Source organism: Carassius carassius, chromosome 12 (genome assembly GCF_963082965.1).
Source record: "Carassius carassius chromosome 12, fCarCar2.1, whole genome shotgun sequence".
Lineage (NCBI taxonomy): Eukaryota > Metazoa > Chordata > Actinopteri > Cypriniformes > Cyprinidae > Carassius > Carassius carassius.
Window position 1 is genome coordinate 31,780,251 of NC_081766.1, and position 18,569 is coordinate 31,798,819.

Genomic DNA, 18,569 nt, shown 5'->3' on the forward strand with positions numbered 1-18,569 from the left:
TCCTTGAACCGGTTCGGAGCCCTTGTTTATGGTCATATCTTTATCTGTAAATGTCACAAATTTGTGCAAGCCTTTCCTTTTTTTTTTGCATAAAGGCCCGCCCTGACAGTCTGCGTTAAGTTTAAATATTTGCTGAAAGAGCATTAAACAGACGGCACATTAAACAGACAGAACACAGAGAGGTGAGGGAGACTATATTCAGCACAAAAACATTAATTGTGATGAAATATCTGTTGTTTAACATTTATATTTCGGTTTAAAAGTCAACACGCATTGCACAGTAGGAACTGTGAAGGGACAGCAGAGTGTAATTGTCTGAATATAAATATCAGACGCTTTTACAGGATAAAGAAATGACAGTAAGAGGAGACTGACTGTGATCAAAGTTCACCAGATGCGTGTTCCTGCAGAGCATTACTGTGATTCTATTCATCTCTATTTTCTTTGTTTTAATTTTCAATCTAGAGATTTAATCTATTTTCACTAAATAGCCTACAGTGATTAACAAATTTAAACAAATTAATGTAAGGTTTTTAACCAATTTTGTAAGGGTTGTGCCACTGCTGCTCTTTAACAGTATTGGTAGTTACAAATATATATATATATATATATATTTTTTTTTTGCTTTCTGTTTTGGTTAGTCCTCCAATATGCGTAAGCTCTTAAGTAACAGTAGTAGGCTATTTTTAATGCTATAATATAATTATTGCCGTTATATGTGAAAGGCAGAAAATAATTGTCAAGTGCTTAATAGTGTTTTTTTATTCAGATACCCAATTGATTGTCAAAAAGTACCTAGACAATGCCAGCAAGCATGCAAGCTGTTATCAAAGGCAAAAGAGGCTATTTTTGTTATTATGTGAATAAATACTATTTAGTTGTTTCAGTTTGTTATTTGTCCAAAAATTACAATAACATTTTTAGAATTACATTTCTTTCTTTCTTTTTGACAGATTCCTAACATATTTGTGTTTTGTCTTTTGAGAGATGATCTAATAAATTAAGCACTATATGATTTCATAGCATTCAGTTGGCACATTTGTTTTAAGGAAATTGGTCAGAATGTGGAATAGTGTGTTTTTGTCAGTAAAATGTAAATTAAGAAAATAGGGTTTTAATCGTTTTAATAAAATAAAATAAAAAATTCAGCTAATTAATCGATTATCAAAATTATCATTAGTTGCAGTCCTACAGTATTTTAAAGGTAATTTCTGATTGTGACTTTACATTTAACTCCCCACATATGGATCTTGAAAACTAAAAGCCTTTTTTTTTTTTTTTTTTTTTTTTTTTTTTTTACAAAAGCCATTTTATATTTTACAAGTTAAATATTTGTAATTTTCATACTCTTTAAACATTGTTATGAGAACATCTCATATTATAAATGGGTGTTTTTTCTTCAGTAATCTAGAAAAACATTGTTATTCCACTACAGTCTGCACATGAAACAGCAGAGGTGCTTTGAGAAATGTCTTTGCCTGCTGCCAGAGTTCAAACGATGCTTACAACAGTAAATGGCATGCATTAAAAGTTAATCTAAAGGGCAAACAAATGAGTGCACTCCATGTGCTCACTAAGCTGAGTGAAGCTGTAGACCGATTTAGAAAGCACTGAACAGACTTAAAATAAAAGAGAGAGAAACAATGCTGGGTGATTATTCACACAAACTAGTTAGAACAAGAGTTCGTGTAAAATGTGTAAAGGTGCAAATGTATATTTATCTAAAAGGCTGTTTCACACTGTGCGTGATTAGAAAAAGCGAGGAAAATCACTGAAATCACTTTCATACAGAGCATGAAACGATTGAACGCCTTCTGCTAATTCATGCCTGCACTCTAGGTGGGGCTGACCAGCAATGCTTTTTTTCCTCAGATAGATCTTAATTATCTTAATATATACACCGAACAAAATTATAAAAGTAACACTTGTTTTTGCCCCCATTTTTCATGAGCTGAACTCCAAGATCTTAAGACTTTTTCTATGTACACAAAAGGCCTATTTCTCTCAAATATTGTTCACAAATCTGTCTAAATCTGTGTTCGTGAGCACTTCTCCTTTGCCGAGATAAAATGTAAAATTTAATTAACTTTAAATTAAATTAACATTAAATTTATGCATTTAGCAGATGCTTTTATCCAAAGCGACTTAGTGCATTCAGGCTATCAAATTTTTTACCTATCATGTGTTCCCGGGGATTCGAACCCCCACTTTGCACATGACAGCGCAGTGCTCTACCAATTGAGCTACAGGAACACTAAGATAAGAGATATGAGAAAATTCATCCTCTTCACAGCTGTGAAATATACGGATGCTGATTAGACAGCATGATTATTACACAGGTGTGCTTTAGGCTGGCCACAATAAAAGCCCACTCTAATGTGTGCAGTTTTACTGTAATAGGGGTCCGGGGGGGTGTGGGGGGTTTCTGAAAACCAATCAGTATCTGGCGTGACCACCATTTGCCTCTTGCAGTGAAACATCTTCACATAGAGTTGATCAAGTTATTGATAGTGGTCTGTCGGATGTTGTTCCACTCTTCTTCAATGGCTGTGTGAAGTTGCTGGATATTGGCAGGAACTGGAACACACTGTCGTTTACACCGATCCAGAGCATCCCAAAAATGCTCAATGGGTGACACGTCCGGTGAGTATGCTGGCCATACAAGAACTGGGATGTTTTCAGCTTTCGGGAATAGTGTACAGATCCTTGCAACATGGGGCTGTGCATTATCATGCTGCAACATGAGGTGATGGTCGTGGATGAATGGCACAACAATGGGCCTCAGGATGTCATCACGGTGTCTCTGTGCATACAAAATGCCAGCAATAAAATGCTCCTGTGTTCATTGTCCATAACATACGCCTGCCCATACCACTAGCTCACTCACATGATGCCATACACGCTGTCTGTCATCTGCCCTGTACAGTGAAAACCAGGATTCATCCGGGAAGAGAACACCTCTCCAAAGTGCCAGACGCCATCGGATGTGAGCATTTGCCCACTCAAGTTAGTTACGTTTTTTCCAAGCGCGTCCGCACCGCATCGAGTTAAAAACATCTCAACTTTTCAGAATGCCCCAAGCGCACCGCAGGTCATGTGACAACGTTGAAAGCTCAGTCAAGATGAAGGAACAGCTGATCATAGCTGTATATGGATTGCCATTTTGAAATAAATTTAGGAGCAAAGCTACTGAAAGTGAGCTTCCCTGAGATGGTTTCTGACAGTTTGTGCAAAAGTTATTGGTTATGCAAACCGATTGTTGCAGCAGCTGTCTGGGCAGCTTGGAGGTGAAGATGCTGGATGGGTGGTACTGGGCTGGTGTGGTTACACGTGGTCTGAGGTTGTGAGTCCAGTTGGATGTGCTGCCAAATTCTCTGAAACGCTTTTGGAGACGGCTTATGGTAGAGAAATTAATATTCAATTCATGGGCCACAGCTCTGGTGGACATTCCTGAAGTCTGCATGTCAAGTGCATGCTCCCTCAAAACTAGCGACATTTGGTGCATTGTGCTGTGTGATAAAACTGCACACATTAGAGTGGGCTTTTATTGTGGCCAGCCTAAGGCACACCTGTGTAATAATCATGCTGTCTAATCAGCATCATTATATTTTACACCTGTGAAGAGGATGAATGATCTTGGCAAAGGAGAAGTGCTCACGAACACAGATTTAGACAGATTTGTGAACAATATTTGAGAGAAATAGGCCTTTCGTGTACATAGAAAAAGTCTTTGATCTTTGAGTTCAGCTCATGAAAATGGGGGCAAAAACAAAAGTGTTGCCTTTATAATTTTGTTCAGTATAATTAGCAATACAATTAGCATCAAGCTACACTTGAAAATGTATGATTATTAAATGGATACTCCACCCCAAAATGAAATTTTTGTCAGTAATCACCCCCATGTAGCTTAGTTTGTCTTCAAAACACAATCTAAGATATCTTTGATGAAAACCGGGAGGTTTATGACTGCCCATAGACTGCCAAGTTGCACTGTTAAGGTCCAGAAAAGCATGAAAAGCATCGTCAGAGTAGTCCATCTGCCATCAGTGTTTCAACCATAATGTTATGAAGCGATGAGAATAGTGTCTCCTCTGTATCTCTCCACATCACTGTGCCACAGCCGCGCCACAAGGATACACTGTTTCTACGTGTATTTATTAGGGATGGGCGTTTTCTGCAAATATCACATTCGAATATTTGAGCTCACAAAAAACGACTATTCGAATATTTGTTTATTTAAATTAAGTTTAATGAGTCAGACGTTATTTTTCAGCACCATTTATTGTTTCACAAGCTAACACAATAAGTTTAAACATTACACATCGTGTTTTGTAGCTGAAAACATTTAACATGCGTGCAAACAAACAAAAGTACAGATTAAAAGCAAAAAAAAATGAGAAATCAGCAAATATTTTTTGCTTTTTTTTCTATTGTTTTACATGTTCTTGTTTCGAAACACAGGCATGTAAACATGATCGGGGGAAAGTCGGCTCCTTAGTCTGTTAACAATAAGGCCGGCTGCGGAGAAAACGCGCTCTGACGGCACAGACGTTGTCGGGACTCACAAATAACGCTGTGCTAAGCGAATAAGTTTTGTGAAGCGCTTCGTGTTTTCGTTTCACCACTGAATGGGATCCTCATCTGGTGGAATACATGACTCAAGCAAGAACTGTTCTCACTCGTCTCGGCTGGACTCTCTGTAATCATCGCTGAAGAACTGGCTTAGCCTTTTCCGACGAGTGGGCATTGCATCCTCTTCATCGTTTGTGGCGGCGGCTGAATCCGCACCACTCGCATCAAGGAAAATGTTCTGATAATGTTCAAAAAAGTTATTTTTTCTTTCTTCTCTCATGTTTTCATCGAGAAACCTGAGATGTTTGTGCCGAGGGTCTAGGGCAGACGCGAGAAGAGGAGTTTTCACTGCATTCTCCAAGTTAGCGGTGTTTATTCGTTGCTGGAGAGATGCCGCAACAATGTTCTTGAATTCGGTCACTTTCTGTGATTCTCCACGGTATATTTGAAGTACTGTAGAAGACTGCAGTTCTTAGGGGCCGTTCACATATCACGTCTTTTGCACGCTCAAGTTCGTTATTTCCAATGTAGGCGAGCGGTATGCGCGCTCATAATGGAAGCAACGCGGTCGCGATGCGCACGCGGTGCGACGCGCCCGTTTTTTCCAAGCGCGTCCGCACCGCATCGAGTTAAAAACATCTCAACTTTTCAGAATGCCCCAAGCGCACCGCAGGTCACGTGACAACGTTGAAAGCTCAGTCAAGATGAAGGAACAGCTGATCATAGCTGTATATGGATTGCCATTTTGAAATAAATTTAGGAGCAAAGCTACTGAAAGTGATTTTTTGTGCTGCAAAACCATTTATCCTTTGCTGAAATTTCCGTGTCTTCATGGAGAGCGCGCGTCATTGTTGCTTAGCAACGGCAGACGCCTCAGGAGCGCTTCTGCCCGAGCGCTTTGGAAAGGAGAAAGCGGCGCGTCTAGCGTTTTCCACTCGTTTTTAGGCGCGATGTGAACGGCCCCTTATTCATTCATTAATTTTTGCTTGCATCTTCAAATATGCCGTGGAGAATCACAGAAAGTGACCAAATTAGGTTTTATTGTGAACTTTTTTTTTTTGCGAAATTCGAATATAATTTTTATTTATCGAATAATTAGAGCAGAACGAATATTCGAATGTTCGACTATCCGTGCACACCCCTACTATTTATACTTTAATTTGAAAGAAAACAGCGCATCCTTGTGGCGCAGCTGACACAGAAGAGCATAGGCAGTTTGAGTGATGTGGAGAGACAAAGGAATTGTTGAATAAAGTCATTATTTTTGTTTTCTTCGCTTACAAGCAGTATTCTCGTCGCTAACGTTATAGTTGAACTACTGATTGCAGATGGACTATTCTGACTACGTCTTTAATATTTTTCTGGACTTTGACAGTGTAATTTACCTGGCAGTTACAAGCCTCGCAGTTTTTATCCAAAATATCTTAAATTGTGTTCCGAAGATGAACGAAGCTTTTACGGGTTTGGAACGGCATGGGGGTAAGTGATTAATGACAAAATGTAAATTTTGGGGTGGAGTATCCCCTTTAATAGTGGTTGACCAATAAGTTTTTCTGCTTAGTTGATGTGTTCGAGGTGGGACTTTTATTTTGATGTTGCTGAGAACGGCAGCGCCTGAGTGCACACAGTGCTCACATTCTTCCTCGTTTACTGTCATTGTTAAAAGTTCTGCATTGTATAGATAGAAGTCAGTCTAATAATCAGATAGAACGTTTAAACAAAGGAATTAATGTATATATAAAGTATTAGAACGATTGCTTTTATGTTATTAGTAACAGAGAGGCAAACAATATAATACTTACTCATTTGCTGTCAGCATTAAGCAAATGCGCATTTATATCATTTAAACAAATGTTATAATAAACAATAAAATAAATGTTTATTTGTAAAAAATACTTTGTCATCTAAAGTATGTTTATTTCACACATTTATTTTTTAATCCATTGTCAAATAATTTAAAATGTCTTAAATATTAATAAAAAAAATTCTATTGGCTTTATATAGGTTATTGCCCCCCCTGCTTTCCAAGATAGCAGCATTGGCTTTCAAAAAACCAATGTCGGTCGTCCACTAATTATTATATTATATATCTTTGCTTAATACTCTCTTTAAACCATCGAGTGCTTGTAATAACTTTTGATTCCGACACTACACCTGAAAATACAGAAAATATATCATTATAATCATGTCTATTTGCTTTCATATTTCATGTGCAGAATGAAAAAGAAACAAAAAATGTTTCTCCTTTTCTTTTTATATACCGTATTTTAGGACTATAAGTCGCACCTGAGTATAAGTCGTATCAGTCCAAAAATACGTCATGATGAGGAAAAAAAACATAGACGTCGCACTGGATTATAAGACTAAGAAAACATTACCGTCTACAGCCGCGAGAGGGCGCTCTATGTTTTCTGTGTAGACTACAGGAGTCCTCTCGTGGCTGGAGACGGTAATGTTTTCTATTGGTTCATTTCTCTTAGTTCATTTCTCTCGGTTCATGTCAAATTAATTTTGATAAATAAGTCGCACCTGACTATAAGTCGCAGGACCAGCCAAACTATGAAAAAAGTGCGACTTATAGTCCAGAAAATAATATGTGTGTAATGGGAGGAGATGTGATTACATGATTGGCAGATCTGAACACGCTCTAACTCATAACACTTGCACTAAAATCTATATCAGGCTCTATGCTTAAATTTTTAGAAGTCTTTGTGCTTTTAACTAAAAAAAGCAGAGTCAATTTTTAACATACTAATATAATTTGAATATAAAACGATAAAAAAAAACGCCAGTAGGTGGCACCACTGTGTTTGTCAAAATGGCTCATTCATTCAGAAATGAAGCTGACTGTCCATATAAATGGGTCATTGAACCACTGACAAATCAGATTTTCACAATTTGGGAAAACAAAACACTGCTGTGTTTGCATAACTGTTTGCTCTGGCTTTGTTTATAGTTATTTTTGTTTGCTAAATAACAAAAATAGACCATACTGTGACCATATATAAAAAGTTAATTCACTTTATATTCTTGTTTATCATTAGGGCTGAGTGTCGATTCAGATGTCCAGATTCGATTGATTTCGATTCGCAAGGTCTCGAGTAGGGCTGGACGATTATGGCCTAAAATCAAAACCTCGATTAATTGAACATTTTACCTCAATTACGATTAATGAATGATTATTTTGTTTCGGTTTTGTTTTTTTGCCCTCATAGTCCGGGTGCTAACCTGGCCTGCCTGCAGTCCAGATCTTTCACCTATAGAGAACATTTGGCGCATCATTAAACGAAAAATATGTCAAAGACGACCACGAACTCTTCAGCAGCTGGAAATCTATATAAGGCAAGAATGGGACCAAATTCCAACAGCAAAACTCCAGCAACTCATAATGCCCAGACGTCTTCAAACTGTTTTGAAAAGAAAAGGAGATGCTACACCATGGTAAACATGCCCCGTCCCAACTATTTTGTATTCAAAATTGAAATGAGCTCATTTTGTGCATAAAATTGTAAACTTTCTCAGTTTAAACATTTGCTATGTTATCTATGTTCTATTGTGAATAAAATATTGGCTCATGTGATTTGAAAGTCTTTTAGTTTTCATTTTATTAAAATTTAAAAAACGTCCCAACTTTTCCGGAATTCGGGTTGTATGTTCATAAGATTTCTTACTAGGGTTGGGTATCGTTTGAATTTTATAGATTCAGATTCTGTCTGCTTATTGATTCCGATTCTTATCGATTCCTAGTTTCGATTCCAATAAGATAAAAAAATCCAATATAAAAAAATTAAGTCAAACAATTAGATGTCAAACATTTTTACAAAGCATTCTGTTGCAGCTGAATAACATGAGCAAAAATCAGCAGCCTACAAAACACTGCAAGAGGAATTTTGCCAGTGATCAAAAAAATACCATAGCAAAAACAACTAGATTAATATAAATTTCAAATATTAAAGTGTTAAAGACAAGTAAACAGTAGGGGTGTAACGATACGCGTATTCGTATTGAACCGTTCGGTACGAGGCTTTCGGTTCGGTACGCGGTACGCATTATGGACCGAACGGTTCGTTGGACTAATTAATTATATTTGGAAAATAAAAAAAAATTGTGAAATATAATGATATGCGTTCAACAAGGTAGCCCAATAACCCAAACGACGTAACAGGCAACGCCCCTGACACCCCCGAGGAAGAAAAAAACACCAACTTATATGTTTATGTTAGGCTACTCAGTCAGGCGCTCGCTCACTCAGTAATACACGCTGAAGGCTCGTTGCAAAATGGCCAATGCGTTTAACGGACCAGAAATAAAAGATCCTCCAATAACCAACAGGTCTGGTGTTTGAAAAAAACACCAGCGGGAATACTTGAAACATGTCAACTCATTTACGCCGACATCACCTTAGTGTGTCAGTATCTGGGAAAACAAACTATCCCCGCAGCATTTAGACAGACATTTCCAACGGATTCAAACAGGGCAAAAGACATCACCACGGCGATTGAGGCTACATTTACGTTATAGCCGCGGATATGAGACCTTACTATTTACCATTGATTCTATCATCACCATTATAGCTTACAGGGAATCCAAAGTGCACCCAAACACCAGACCTGTTGGTTATTGGAGGATCTTCTATTTCTGGTCTGTTAAACGCATTAGCCATTTTGCAACGAGCCTTCAGCGCGTACTGAGTGAGCGAGCGCCTTGCTCTGTAGTGGAAAACGTAGGTTTTAAGAACATGCTTAATGTAATTGAGCCCCGTTACAATATTCCTTCATGAGCCCATTTCAGACAGACCGTAATTCCTGCTTTGTTCCAAAAAACATAAGCCCTATAGAGAACCAATTGAGTAAAAACACACTCAATATAAAGAGTTATAGAGTTCCATATAAAAAGTTACATCTTTGTATTTGTTCATAACTAATATAACATTTTCATTTTTTTTTATAAGGAGCTGTTTTTGTTTTATACAGTATGCTGCTAAGAAAACACCATAGAAGATGGGTAAAGAATAGCTCCATCATTGTTCAATGTAAAAAAAAAAACATACTTTGTTAAAAATCATTTTTTAAAAATCAAGGAAATTTATCTGCCAATTTTTTCTTTTTGCTGTATCTAAAACGTACCGAACCGTGACACCAGTGTATTGTATCGAACCGAACCGTGAATTTTGTGAACCGTTACACCCCTAGTAAACAGTCAGTAATAAGATAGAAACAAACAAATCATTTAGCAATATCATAAATACATACAACTAAACAAAATTTCAGGTACAGAAACTGTAATTAAAAGTTTAAAAACATTGCATAGTTTTTGCATAGTATAAATAAAATAAAGATTAATCAAGTAAAGTTATTAAATATATTCAGTCAAGATCAGTGAATGATTTACTTTGTTCTTTGATTAACATTAATGACAGGCAGCGTGTTTATTAGGCTGTTGTCTCTTTAATCAAAAATACTGTACATGTGTGTTTTCTTTCTCATCTGTTTATGTTCATGTAAGACAAAAACGGCTGCGTTTATGATGATATACTGATGTAGTTTTCTGTATCGTAGTTTCGACTCGGAACAACCTTTTCTACAGTTAGAAAACACGGAACAGTCTGAGAACGGACACAAACCGGGAACCCGCAGCGCGACCGCCGACCGCTGCTCTTTATGCACGCGCTTGTACTTCATGTGCGCTGCACACAAACATGCTATAATAAGTTTTGAGATTCTAAGATACTTTGGTGATAAATCACAGGACAGCGCTGACAACTAGTTTCTGCGTTCCTCTGTGCGCGCGATCTTCATAGCTACTGTTTATATGAGTGTTCATGCCACAGTGCAGCTGCGCGAACATGGTAGCTCGATATAAGAATACACATCCGATCATCTAATCGCTTGAATGTCCAAACCATAAAACAAATACAACTGACAAAGTTTAGTGAAGACGCAAGGCTCACCGCTCAGGCGCCATCAGTATGTGTGGAACCGGCGTTCATCTCCGTGTTTTGCTTTTATGCCACTGACAGTCATGTGGCTACACACGCGCTAGTATGCTTTTAAGGGGGAAGTGTTAACAGGATTAAAAAACTGAAATAACCGACATGGGGAAATTACGTCGGTTAGAGGTTATGAATTTCGGTTTTGATTATTTTTCGATTATTCGTCCAGCCCTAGTATCAAGTCGATTCGATTCATTACATTTAGTGAATATAGTTTTAATACAAGTGCTATTGACATTTCTAAAATATGAACAGTAAACATTAGGGATCTGCGGGACAACCAATTTTGACTTTTTTAAATAAAGTTTAGTACTAGTCTAAAAGCAAGAAATCCCCAAAAGATTGTAAGAAAAAAAAAAAAAACTCTGTGCGTGCGTCAAGCATGTATAATAGCCTATATTTGAAATGCTTAATCTATGAATTAAACTGTCAAATCCCTCAATGAATTTCGCATAGTGCACACTTGCCTCGCATTATCATCAATTCATTTTAGGTGTAAAAAGAATAAAAAGAAGAGCATACACTCAACATCAGCTTATTTATTCAAATCAGCTGGGGAAATGCAGAACAACATCATTTAATAGCCTGACAGAATTCTTAATATTCATATAAAGTTAGCCAACATATAAACAATAGGAAGGTTTATCAAGAAAATAGCAATAAAACAAGCAATTTATTGTAATGTTTTTTTCGTCCATTGGTCAGATCAAAGCGTGACAGACTTGTTACTTGTTCAGATGACAGTATATGGTGAAATTCTTAATTGGGTCATATATTCTAAGACGTAGGCTAGAATCTGTGATTACTGAGTACAGTGTATATCTACACCGGTGCAGTGACTGACAGCTACACATTCACCTCAAAACAGATTCATCCACACTGGATCACAACCAACACATGGAATATAATTCTGCAAGGAACTGCAATTCCAGGTTTCCAAACAGAAATGCTGACAGACGCCAAACTTACATACTGCAGTTTTAATAAAATAATACAGAATTATTAAAAAAGCATTTTCAGTTTCGGTTTTCCACAATGGCATCCAGATTTCTTGGTTTTGACCCAGAATTTTCATTTGGGTGTATCCCAATCCAATTCTAATATAAGAATACTCATGAGCTTTGATAAGGCCACACACACTGCTGCCCAAATATTTTTTCAGTCACATTTAAAGGTGACTGTGTAGAGCACTGTATATATTTGTACTGTATATATATGCGCACCACTGCACTATACAGCTCTGTGAGAGAGAGAGAGAGAGAGCATGCCCATGTGCCAGGCCCCAGCTGGCTTCTCTCTACCAGCTGAGCGGCTGCTTCAACACAAACTGCCTTTCATAAACCGAGAGCTTCCATCCTGTCTCAAAGAACATCCTGCTCTACACCTCCACAAACTCTAAACGCTTCATTATATCAGGAGCATCAACTAAATGCACAGCACACAAGTTTATCATTTTCTATCAAAGCACAGCATGTTCAAAAGTTCACAGCAACTTAATAGAGGAACTAAAATATATCCCAAACAACAGAACCATTCATGAGTCAGAAGACCCAAAAACGAGCAACACCCATGAAAACAGTCTAATGGAAAGTGTCGCAGAGAATGCAGGGCAGATGAAGTGCTGACTGCTCAACAGTTATGTGTAATTGAGGGCAGCTGTGATGGTGCAGCAGTTTGAGGCTCGCTGGAGGAGGACAGGCTGCAGTGTCCTGGTTAGCAGTCCCAGATAAAGCAGCACTCGGAGCAAGAGGAACCCGCCTCCTTCCTCTGAAATGGGTCAGAACCTTAATTTCCATGGGCGCAAATAGAACAAGTGCTGCTGAATGCAAACTCAAAATATAGTGCACACAGAGATCTCATTAGAATGATGTATTCAGAAGCTTCTGACCAGTTTTACACCTTCAATACCACGACTTAGGTGCCCTTGAGCAAGGCATCGAACCCCTAACTGCTCCCCGGGCGCCGCAGCATAAATGGCTGCCCACTGCTCCGGGTGTGTGCTCACAGTGTGTGTGTGTGTGTTCACTGCTCTGTGTGTGTGCATTGCGGATGGGTTAAATGCAGAGCACAAATTCTGAGTATGGGTCACCATACTTGGCTGAATGTCACTTCACTTTTCACTTTCACTTTTATTTGTAGAAGCACTAAGTAACATTGTGCCCTAACTAGGGATGGGAACCGAAACCTGGAATCAAATGGACCTTAGGGATGAATTATGAAAGACCAGAGTATCGATAAGCTCTGACATTAACGGTTCTGCTGTCAGTCCTGGAGATATTAAGAAAACACAAATCAAATACACACAAAATATGTCAAAATGGAGAGCTTGGAGAGTGTTCACTTAAACACAATTTATGTCTTAAAGGAACATTCCACTTAAAAAAAAAAAGGCTCATTTTCCAACTCCTTTTACCATTTCCAAATTCATTCAGCCGATCTCTCTGGCAGTCTGGTGGTAGCACTTTTAGCGTAGCTTAGCATAGATCATTGAATCTGATTAGACCGTTAGCATCTCGCTCAAAGATGAACAAAGAGTTTCTATATTCTTCGTATTTAAAACTTGACTCTTCTGTAGTTACATTGTGTACTAAGAAAATTAAAAGTTGCGATTTTCAAGAGTGGTATGGCTAGGAACTATACTATTTTCTAGGAACTATTTTCAGGCCCTGCGTAATATCATTGCACCTGCTGCACCCATGGTCACAAACATATAACAAATAAAAATGCAAAAACAGTCAAATCTTACCAGTTGTAGTACATCTTCATCTTTTGGCATCACACACAACTCCAAAAATGTATGACTGGAAGTGGAAATAAATATTTAGGGCCACAATCAGACACGTATCAGGACACATCTAAATGAGTTCTACCTCACTTTCACCTGTTCTGGATGATCTCTATGACCTGTGAGTACGTCTTCCCAATGATGCTCTCGCCGTTCACTTTCACTATCCTGTCCCCTGTTGACAAATGACCAGGTTTTAGATTATCAGATGTCGATAAGCAAACGAAATGATGAGCTGTGCATCTGTAATGATGGTGTAATGACCAGTGCAGAGTCCAGCGCTGTGAGCAGGCCCTCCCTCTTTGACCTGCTTCACAAAGATCGTGTCCATGGGCTCCAGTCTGTTCCGCGGTCTCCCTGGAAACAACAGAAGCAGCAGAGTCACGAGTGGCCCAGATCACAACAAACCAGCTCCGGGAAGAAGCGAGCGGTCACAAGACTGAGCCACAATATATACTTTAATCACACCAGTTTGTAAAATGAAACATTTAACCCATTAATAGAACGGAAATGCTTGGACTTCATCTGGAAGTGACCCAGCATTCAATGTGACATCAGTCCTCAGTCCCTGAGGGAGTGCTATACTTGGCTTCATCATGACATAGTATGCCAGAACACAGATCACAGATCTAACAGTGAACAACAAACACTACAGATTCCCTGAAGATGACAGCTATGAGACGCTTGGGCACTGGCCCATGACTACTCGCACTGAAAGGAATGAGGATCTCTCCACAACAGTCCATTATTTTATTCAATATGTCTCTGTTAGCCTGCTGAATAGGAAATAAACCTGTGGATTCTGCATAATACATACACCATCCTAAGTCGGACACCAACTGCCTTGAAATCCACCTTCGGCATGCTAAATCGGCTGTGAAAAAAATTAAACAGACCAGTCAACCTCATTAATTAACTACTATGGTTTTGTTTTTGATCGGTTTCTAATTACAATGTGTTTATCACAGCCATTTCTTTTGTTCAGACAGTTAATATCCGCTAAATCCACATCGGTTGCTATAGTAATAATGTCAGCACAATGCCAAGAGTGTTAAAATAGACACAGCTACACACACAACAGCACAATGCAGGTGACATTACAAACACTTTAGATTAGGGAAGCTATTCACCACCAGCTAGTTGCTTATTAGCGTTCCAGCTGTTTATTAGTACTTATAAAACACATAGAAATGCTTTACTTACAATCAATAAGCAGCAAATTAGGAGTTAAAATCTTCTTAGCTCTCTCTCTATAAAGGACACACACATATACATAGCTTTAAATTCTGCTTAGCAATCATGTATTGGGGGAAGAATTGACAATATTTGGAGAACAATTACTACATTCACGGATTCATTAACCTCAGACACGTTGCCAAATGATCAAATTTGCTGCCCTTGTTATCGCTCCTATATAGCATAGTTTTAAATATTAAGCAGCACAACTGTTTTCAGAACAGAAATGTTTCTTGAGCTCGAGCAAATCATCATATTTGAATGATTTCTGAAGATCATGTGACACTGAAGACTGGAGGAATGATGCTGAAAATACAGCTGCGCATCACAGGAATAAATTACATTTTAAAATATATTCAAATAGAAAGCAATTATTTGAAATGTTTAATTATTTGAAATAATATTTTCCGATATTACAGTTTATACAGTATTTTTCATTAAAAAAAAAGAAAAGGAAAAAAAAAACTTTCAAAAACTTAAGAAAACTAACCCCCAACTGCAGACTATAAATGTGCCCAGAATTCAGCATGGCATCAACTCAAACAAACCCACTTGTCATATGGCTGCTTTAACTGCTTTCAGTCTTTTCTGGAATTTAAGAATGGAAGGAAGATCTGAGAGCTAAAAGAGTGCAGATGAGCTGCAGTTGTGTGTGTAGATCAGCTTTTAGAGACCATAAACTGCTTCAACATTTGGAAAAGGGCAACACTAAGGAGATCATCAAGAACATTTCTGTCACTGCATAATGTCCCATATCAGGTGATGACATCTTCAGTGTCCAGACAGGACTGAGTCTGCTACAGGTCACGGTTGTGTTTCTCTTTTTGAGGTCTTGCCTGTAGAGATTAATGCAATGCTTCGAAGCCTGAGGCATGATATTCATACTTTGCAAATGGGAAAAGCATAGACATCAACACTGAATTTGAATAAACCAGACAGCAGCAAATATTATGTAGCTTTGTTGTAGTTTGAGATCCAGTTATTAAGTCTAGAGGGAATTTTATTTATACAGACAATTTGCATACTATGCACAGTACATATTGCAAATAAACTGTGATAATACTTTGCTGACAGTCCTGCTTCTCTAGCAATATGAAGCTTTTGTAAAGATTTAATGTGCCCTCTTGTGTTCACTGTCATGCATTGCAGTTGTCAAACATAAAAACACATTTACTTCAGGATTATGAAGACACACACCCAGACCCAGTACTTCCATGTTTTTAGCATTTGGCACATAATTGATATTCACACTCATAAATTTTTTGGTGCATAACCAAAAAATGTGTTCAGGTATCAGAAATAACAAAACACTCACAATAGCAATGCACCACTGATGGGAAATGAAACTAATCCTAATGATTGCTTTGCCTTAACCACATGAGAAGTGAAATTTGACAGTAGATGTAGATGTATGTCAGCTATGCAATATGTACACTGGAGTTCAAGCTTCTTTCTGTTGCCGAGAAAAGAAATGATGACAATGACAATGGCAACATGCCAATATACAAACACAAATGAGTCTATGACCAGGTTAATAAAAACAACCTAAAACCAGCCGAGAAATTCACAACTACAAACCTGTAACCACATTTTCAGACAGATAAAAAACAGTCCTGGAACATGAACATTTCTTGTTCTTGCATACCATGCAAATAGAATATTTTACTATTACATATACTGATGTAAGTTTTTTGTCTTACAATGTTTTGCATACAAAACCAGAGGCACCTTTAGTGATGCTTTAGTGATGTCTAAGACTCGTGAGCTAGTTTGACCTCTTCTGGGTAATGTACATAAAGTTTCATAGTGCTATGCTCTCTTATGGGCTAGAAATTGTTCAGAAGATAACACTGTTCAAAAAAAATTTTTATATTTGTGCTACACAGAATATAATGAACCACTGTAGCAGTTCCGGTTTCAATTTCATGCTTTTCAATGAAAGTAAAAGCATGCAGTGGATTGAAATCCTTAAACCTTGGGTGCATCTTAATAAATTAGAATGTCGTGGAAAAGTTAATTTCAGTAATTCAACTCAAATTGTTAAACTCGTGTATTAAATAAATTCAATGCACACAGACTGAAGAAGTTTAAGTCTTGGGTCCTTTTAATTGTGATGATTTTGGCTCACATTTAAGTTTTATAACCAATTTTATAAGGTTTGTGCCACTGCTGCTCTAAAACAACAGTACTAATTACCAAAATAATTTAGTAGCTTTCTGTATTGGTTAGACCTCCAATATGCTTAAGCTTTTTAGTCACAATAGAAAGCTATTTCTAATGCTATAATATCATTATTGCTGTAATCTGTGAAAGGCAGTAAAAAACATTTAACAGGTGATCTAATAAATTAAGCACTGTATGTTTTCATAGCATTCAGTTGACATTTGTTTTAAGGACATTGGGCAGAATGTGGAATAATGCGTTTTTGTAAATAAAAGTAAAATAAAAGAAAATTGGGATTTAATCTGATTAATTGAAAAAAAATAATCGGACGACTAATCCATTATCAAAATAATCGTTTATAATAATCATTCAAGCTTTTAGGGTGCTGAGATACACTAGTCATCAATCGGAAATGGATGGCTTTTGTTTTAATTTTGGCTGATTGCCGTTTCAGAATTGCAGATAAACTGCATTGCAGTTATTTCCCAAAATGGCATTTGTGTGGAAATACTACAAAGTCTTTAAACAGGGCATTAACAGAGGTGAGAGACAGGATATGCTGAAGTTGGACGCAAAGAAGAGAGTGGAGAAAATACAGTACCAGGCAGATTCGAAGCAATTCAAGACAGCTTCACTGTAAACAGAGAAACACGGCAAAAACAGAGGTAATTCTCTCTCTCACTTTCTCAGAATAGAATATTAAAGTGGAGATCGCTAAACCGAGAGCTTGCTGGGGTTTTCAGAAAGCCAGTGCTTTAATCCACAGTGGAGAGAGAGCATGTGCACATGGTTGCCAGGTTGCCAAAAATAAGTAACACACATAGCAGATATTTACGTATCGCACAAGCTGAAGCTCTGTTTCGGGGATTATGTCTCTTTATATCAGGCAACCTCAGCTGTGTTCCTCTGCAGCCAGATTAAACCCTGTTTTAGCCTAAATATTATACTCTCTTCATTATTTTTTTAGAAACCTTGCACTTTTCCACTCCATTTTAAACACTTTTTTTTTATTCAAATTAAGCGCTGTCAACTGCTGTGAACGTGCTGCGGTATCCCGTATAGTCAAATAGTACATTCTGCTGTTCCAAAAGCACCACCTACTGTCCAATTTTTTTATTCAGCCCATCTACTGTATTCATGCACTTCCTGTATTTCTGTGGGACCTTCATGCACTCAAAATGTCACAGCTTTCCTAATATGGCAGGAGTATACTGGGTTACAAAATAACCTTATAAAATGTATACACCAGACGGAAGAGTGCGTAGTTATGTTACTAAAAGTGATAACTTACCTCTACGACCGTGGTCTTCATCCTAGAAGAACAAACAAAAAAAACTACATTAATCTGTATGTTTAAAAATATACAAACCATTCAGAATTAAAATATTGATGATAGAACGTAGATACTATGAAACCCCAGTGAATGTATAGTGATGCACACTACCTTAACATTGGAGCTGACCGCAGACTCCGGTGGGTACACGATGAAGTGACGCAGAGTGAAGCCGAAGCCTTGTGAAGTGCGGCGCAGACGAAGCATCTTAGGCCCTGGCCAGGAGAATGGCTCTTCCTCCAGCTGAAAGAGCACTCCTGAAGAATCATCCTGATCCACCACATCCTACAGACAAACAGATGAAATCATAAGGAAGAAGAATGGCCACCGAGTACAACAGATCAACAAATCCAGATTACAGCTAACTAAAATTATTAAATTAAAAATTATTCATTTTATCGGACATTTTATTAAATGGAAACATTCATTTCTACATTTATATAGCAGTTAAAGCAACTCTGAAGGGTAATAAGGTACAGGATGGAGAG

General features: G+C 37.7%; 1 protein-coding gene across 2 annotated transcripts in view; it reads right to left on the reverse strand.

Annotated features, from left to right (window-relative positions):
- LOC132155253 (rho GTPase-activating protein 21-like) overlaps positions 1-18,569 on the reverse strand; it is an 84,448-nt gene that overhangs the window by 34,140 nt on the left and 31,739 nt on the right. Inside the window, exons 3-7 of one of the 2 annotated variants that reach the window (XM_059564132.1) lie at positions 18,193-18,366; positions 18,040-18,061; positions 13,614-13,706; positions 13,446-13,524; positions 13,311-13,365 (exon numbers count right to left, since the gene is read on the reverse strand). In XM_059564132.1, coding sequence (XP_059420115.1) covers positions 13,311-13,365; positions 13,446-13,524; positions 13,614-13,706; positions 18,040-18,061; positions 18,193-18,366 — 423 coding nt within the window. Of the gene's footprint in view, positions 1-13,310; positions 13,366-13,445; positions 13,525-13,613; positions 13,759-18,039; positions 18,062-18,192; positions 18,367-18,569 lie in introns of those variants that run through there. The other variant, XM_059564130.1, reaches the window with a different exon arrangement.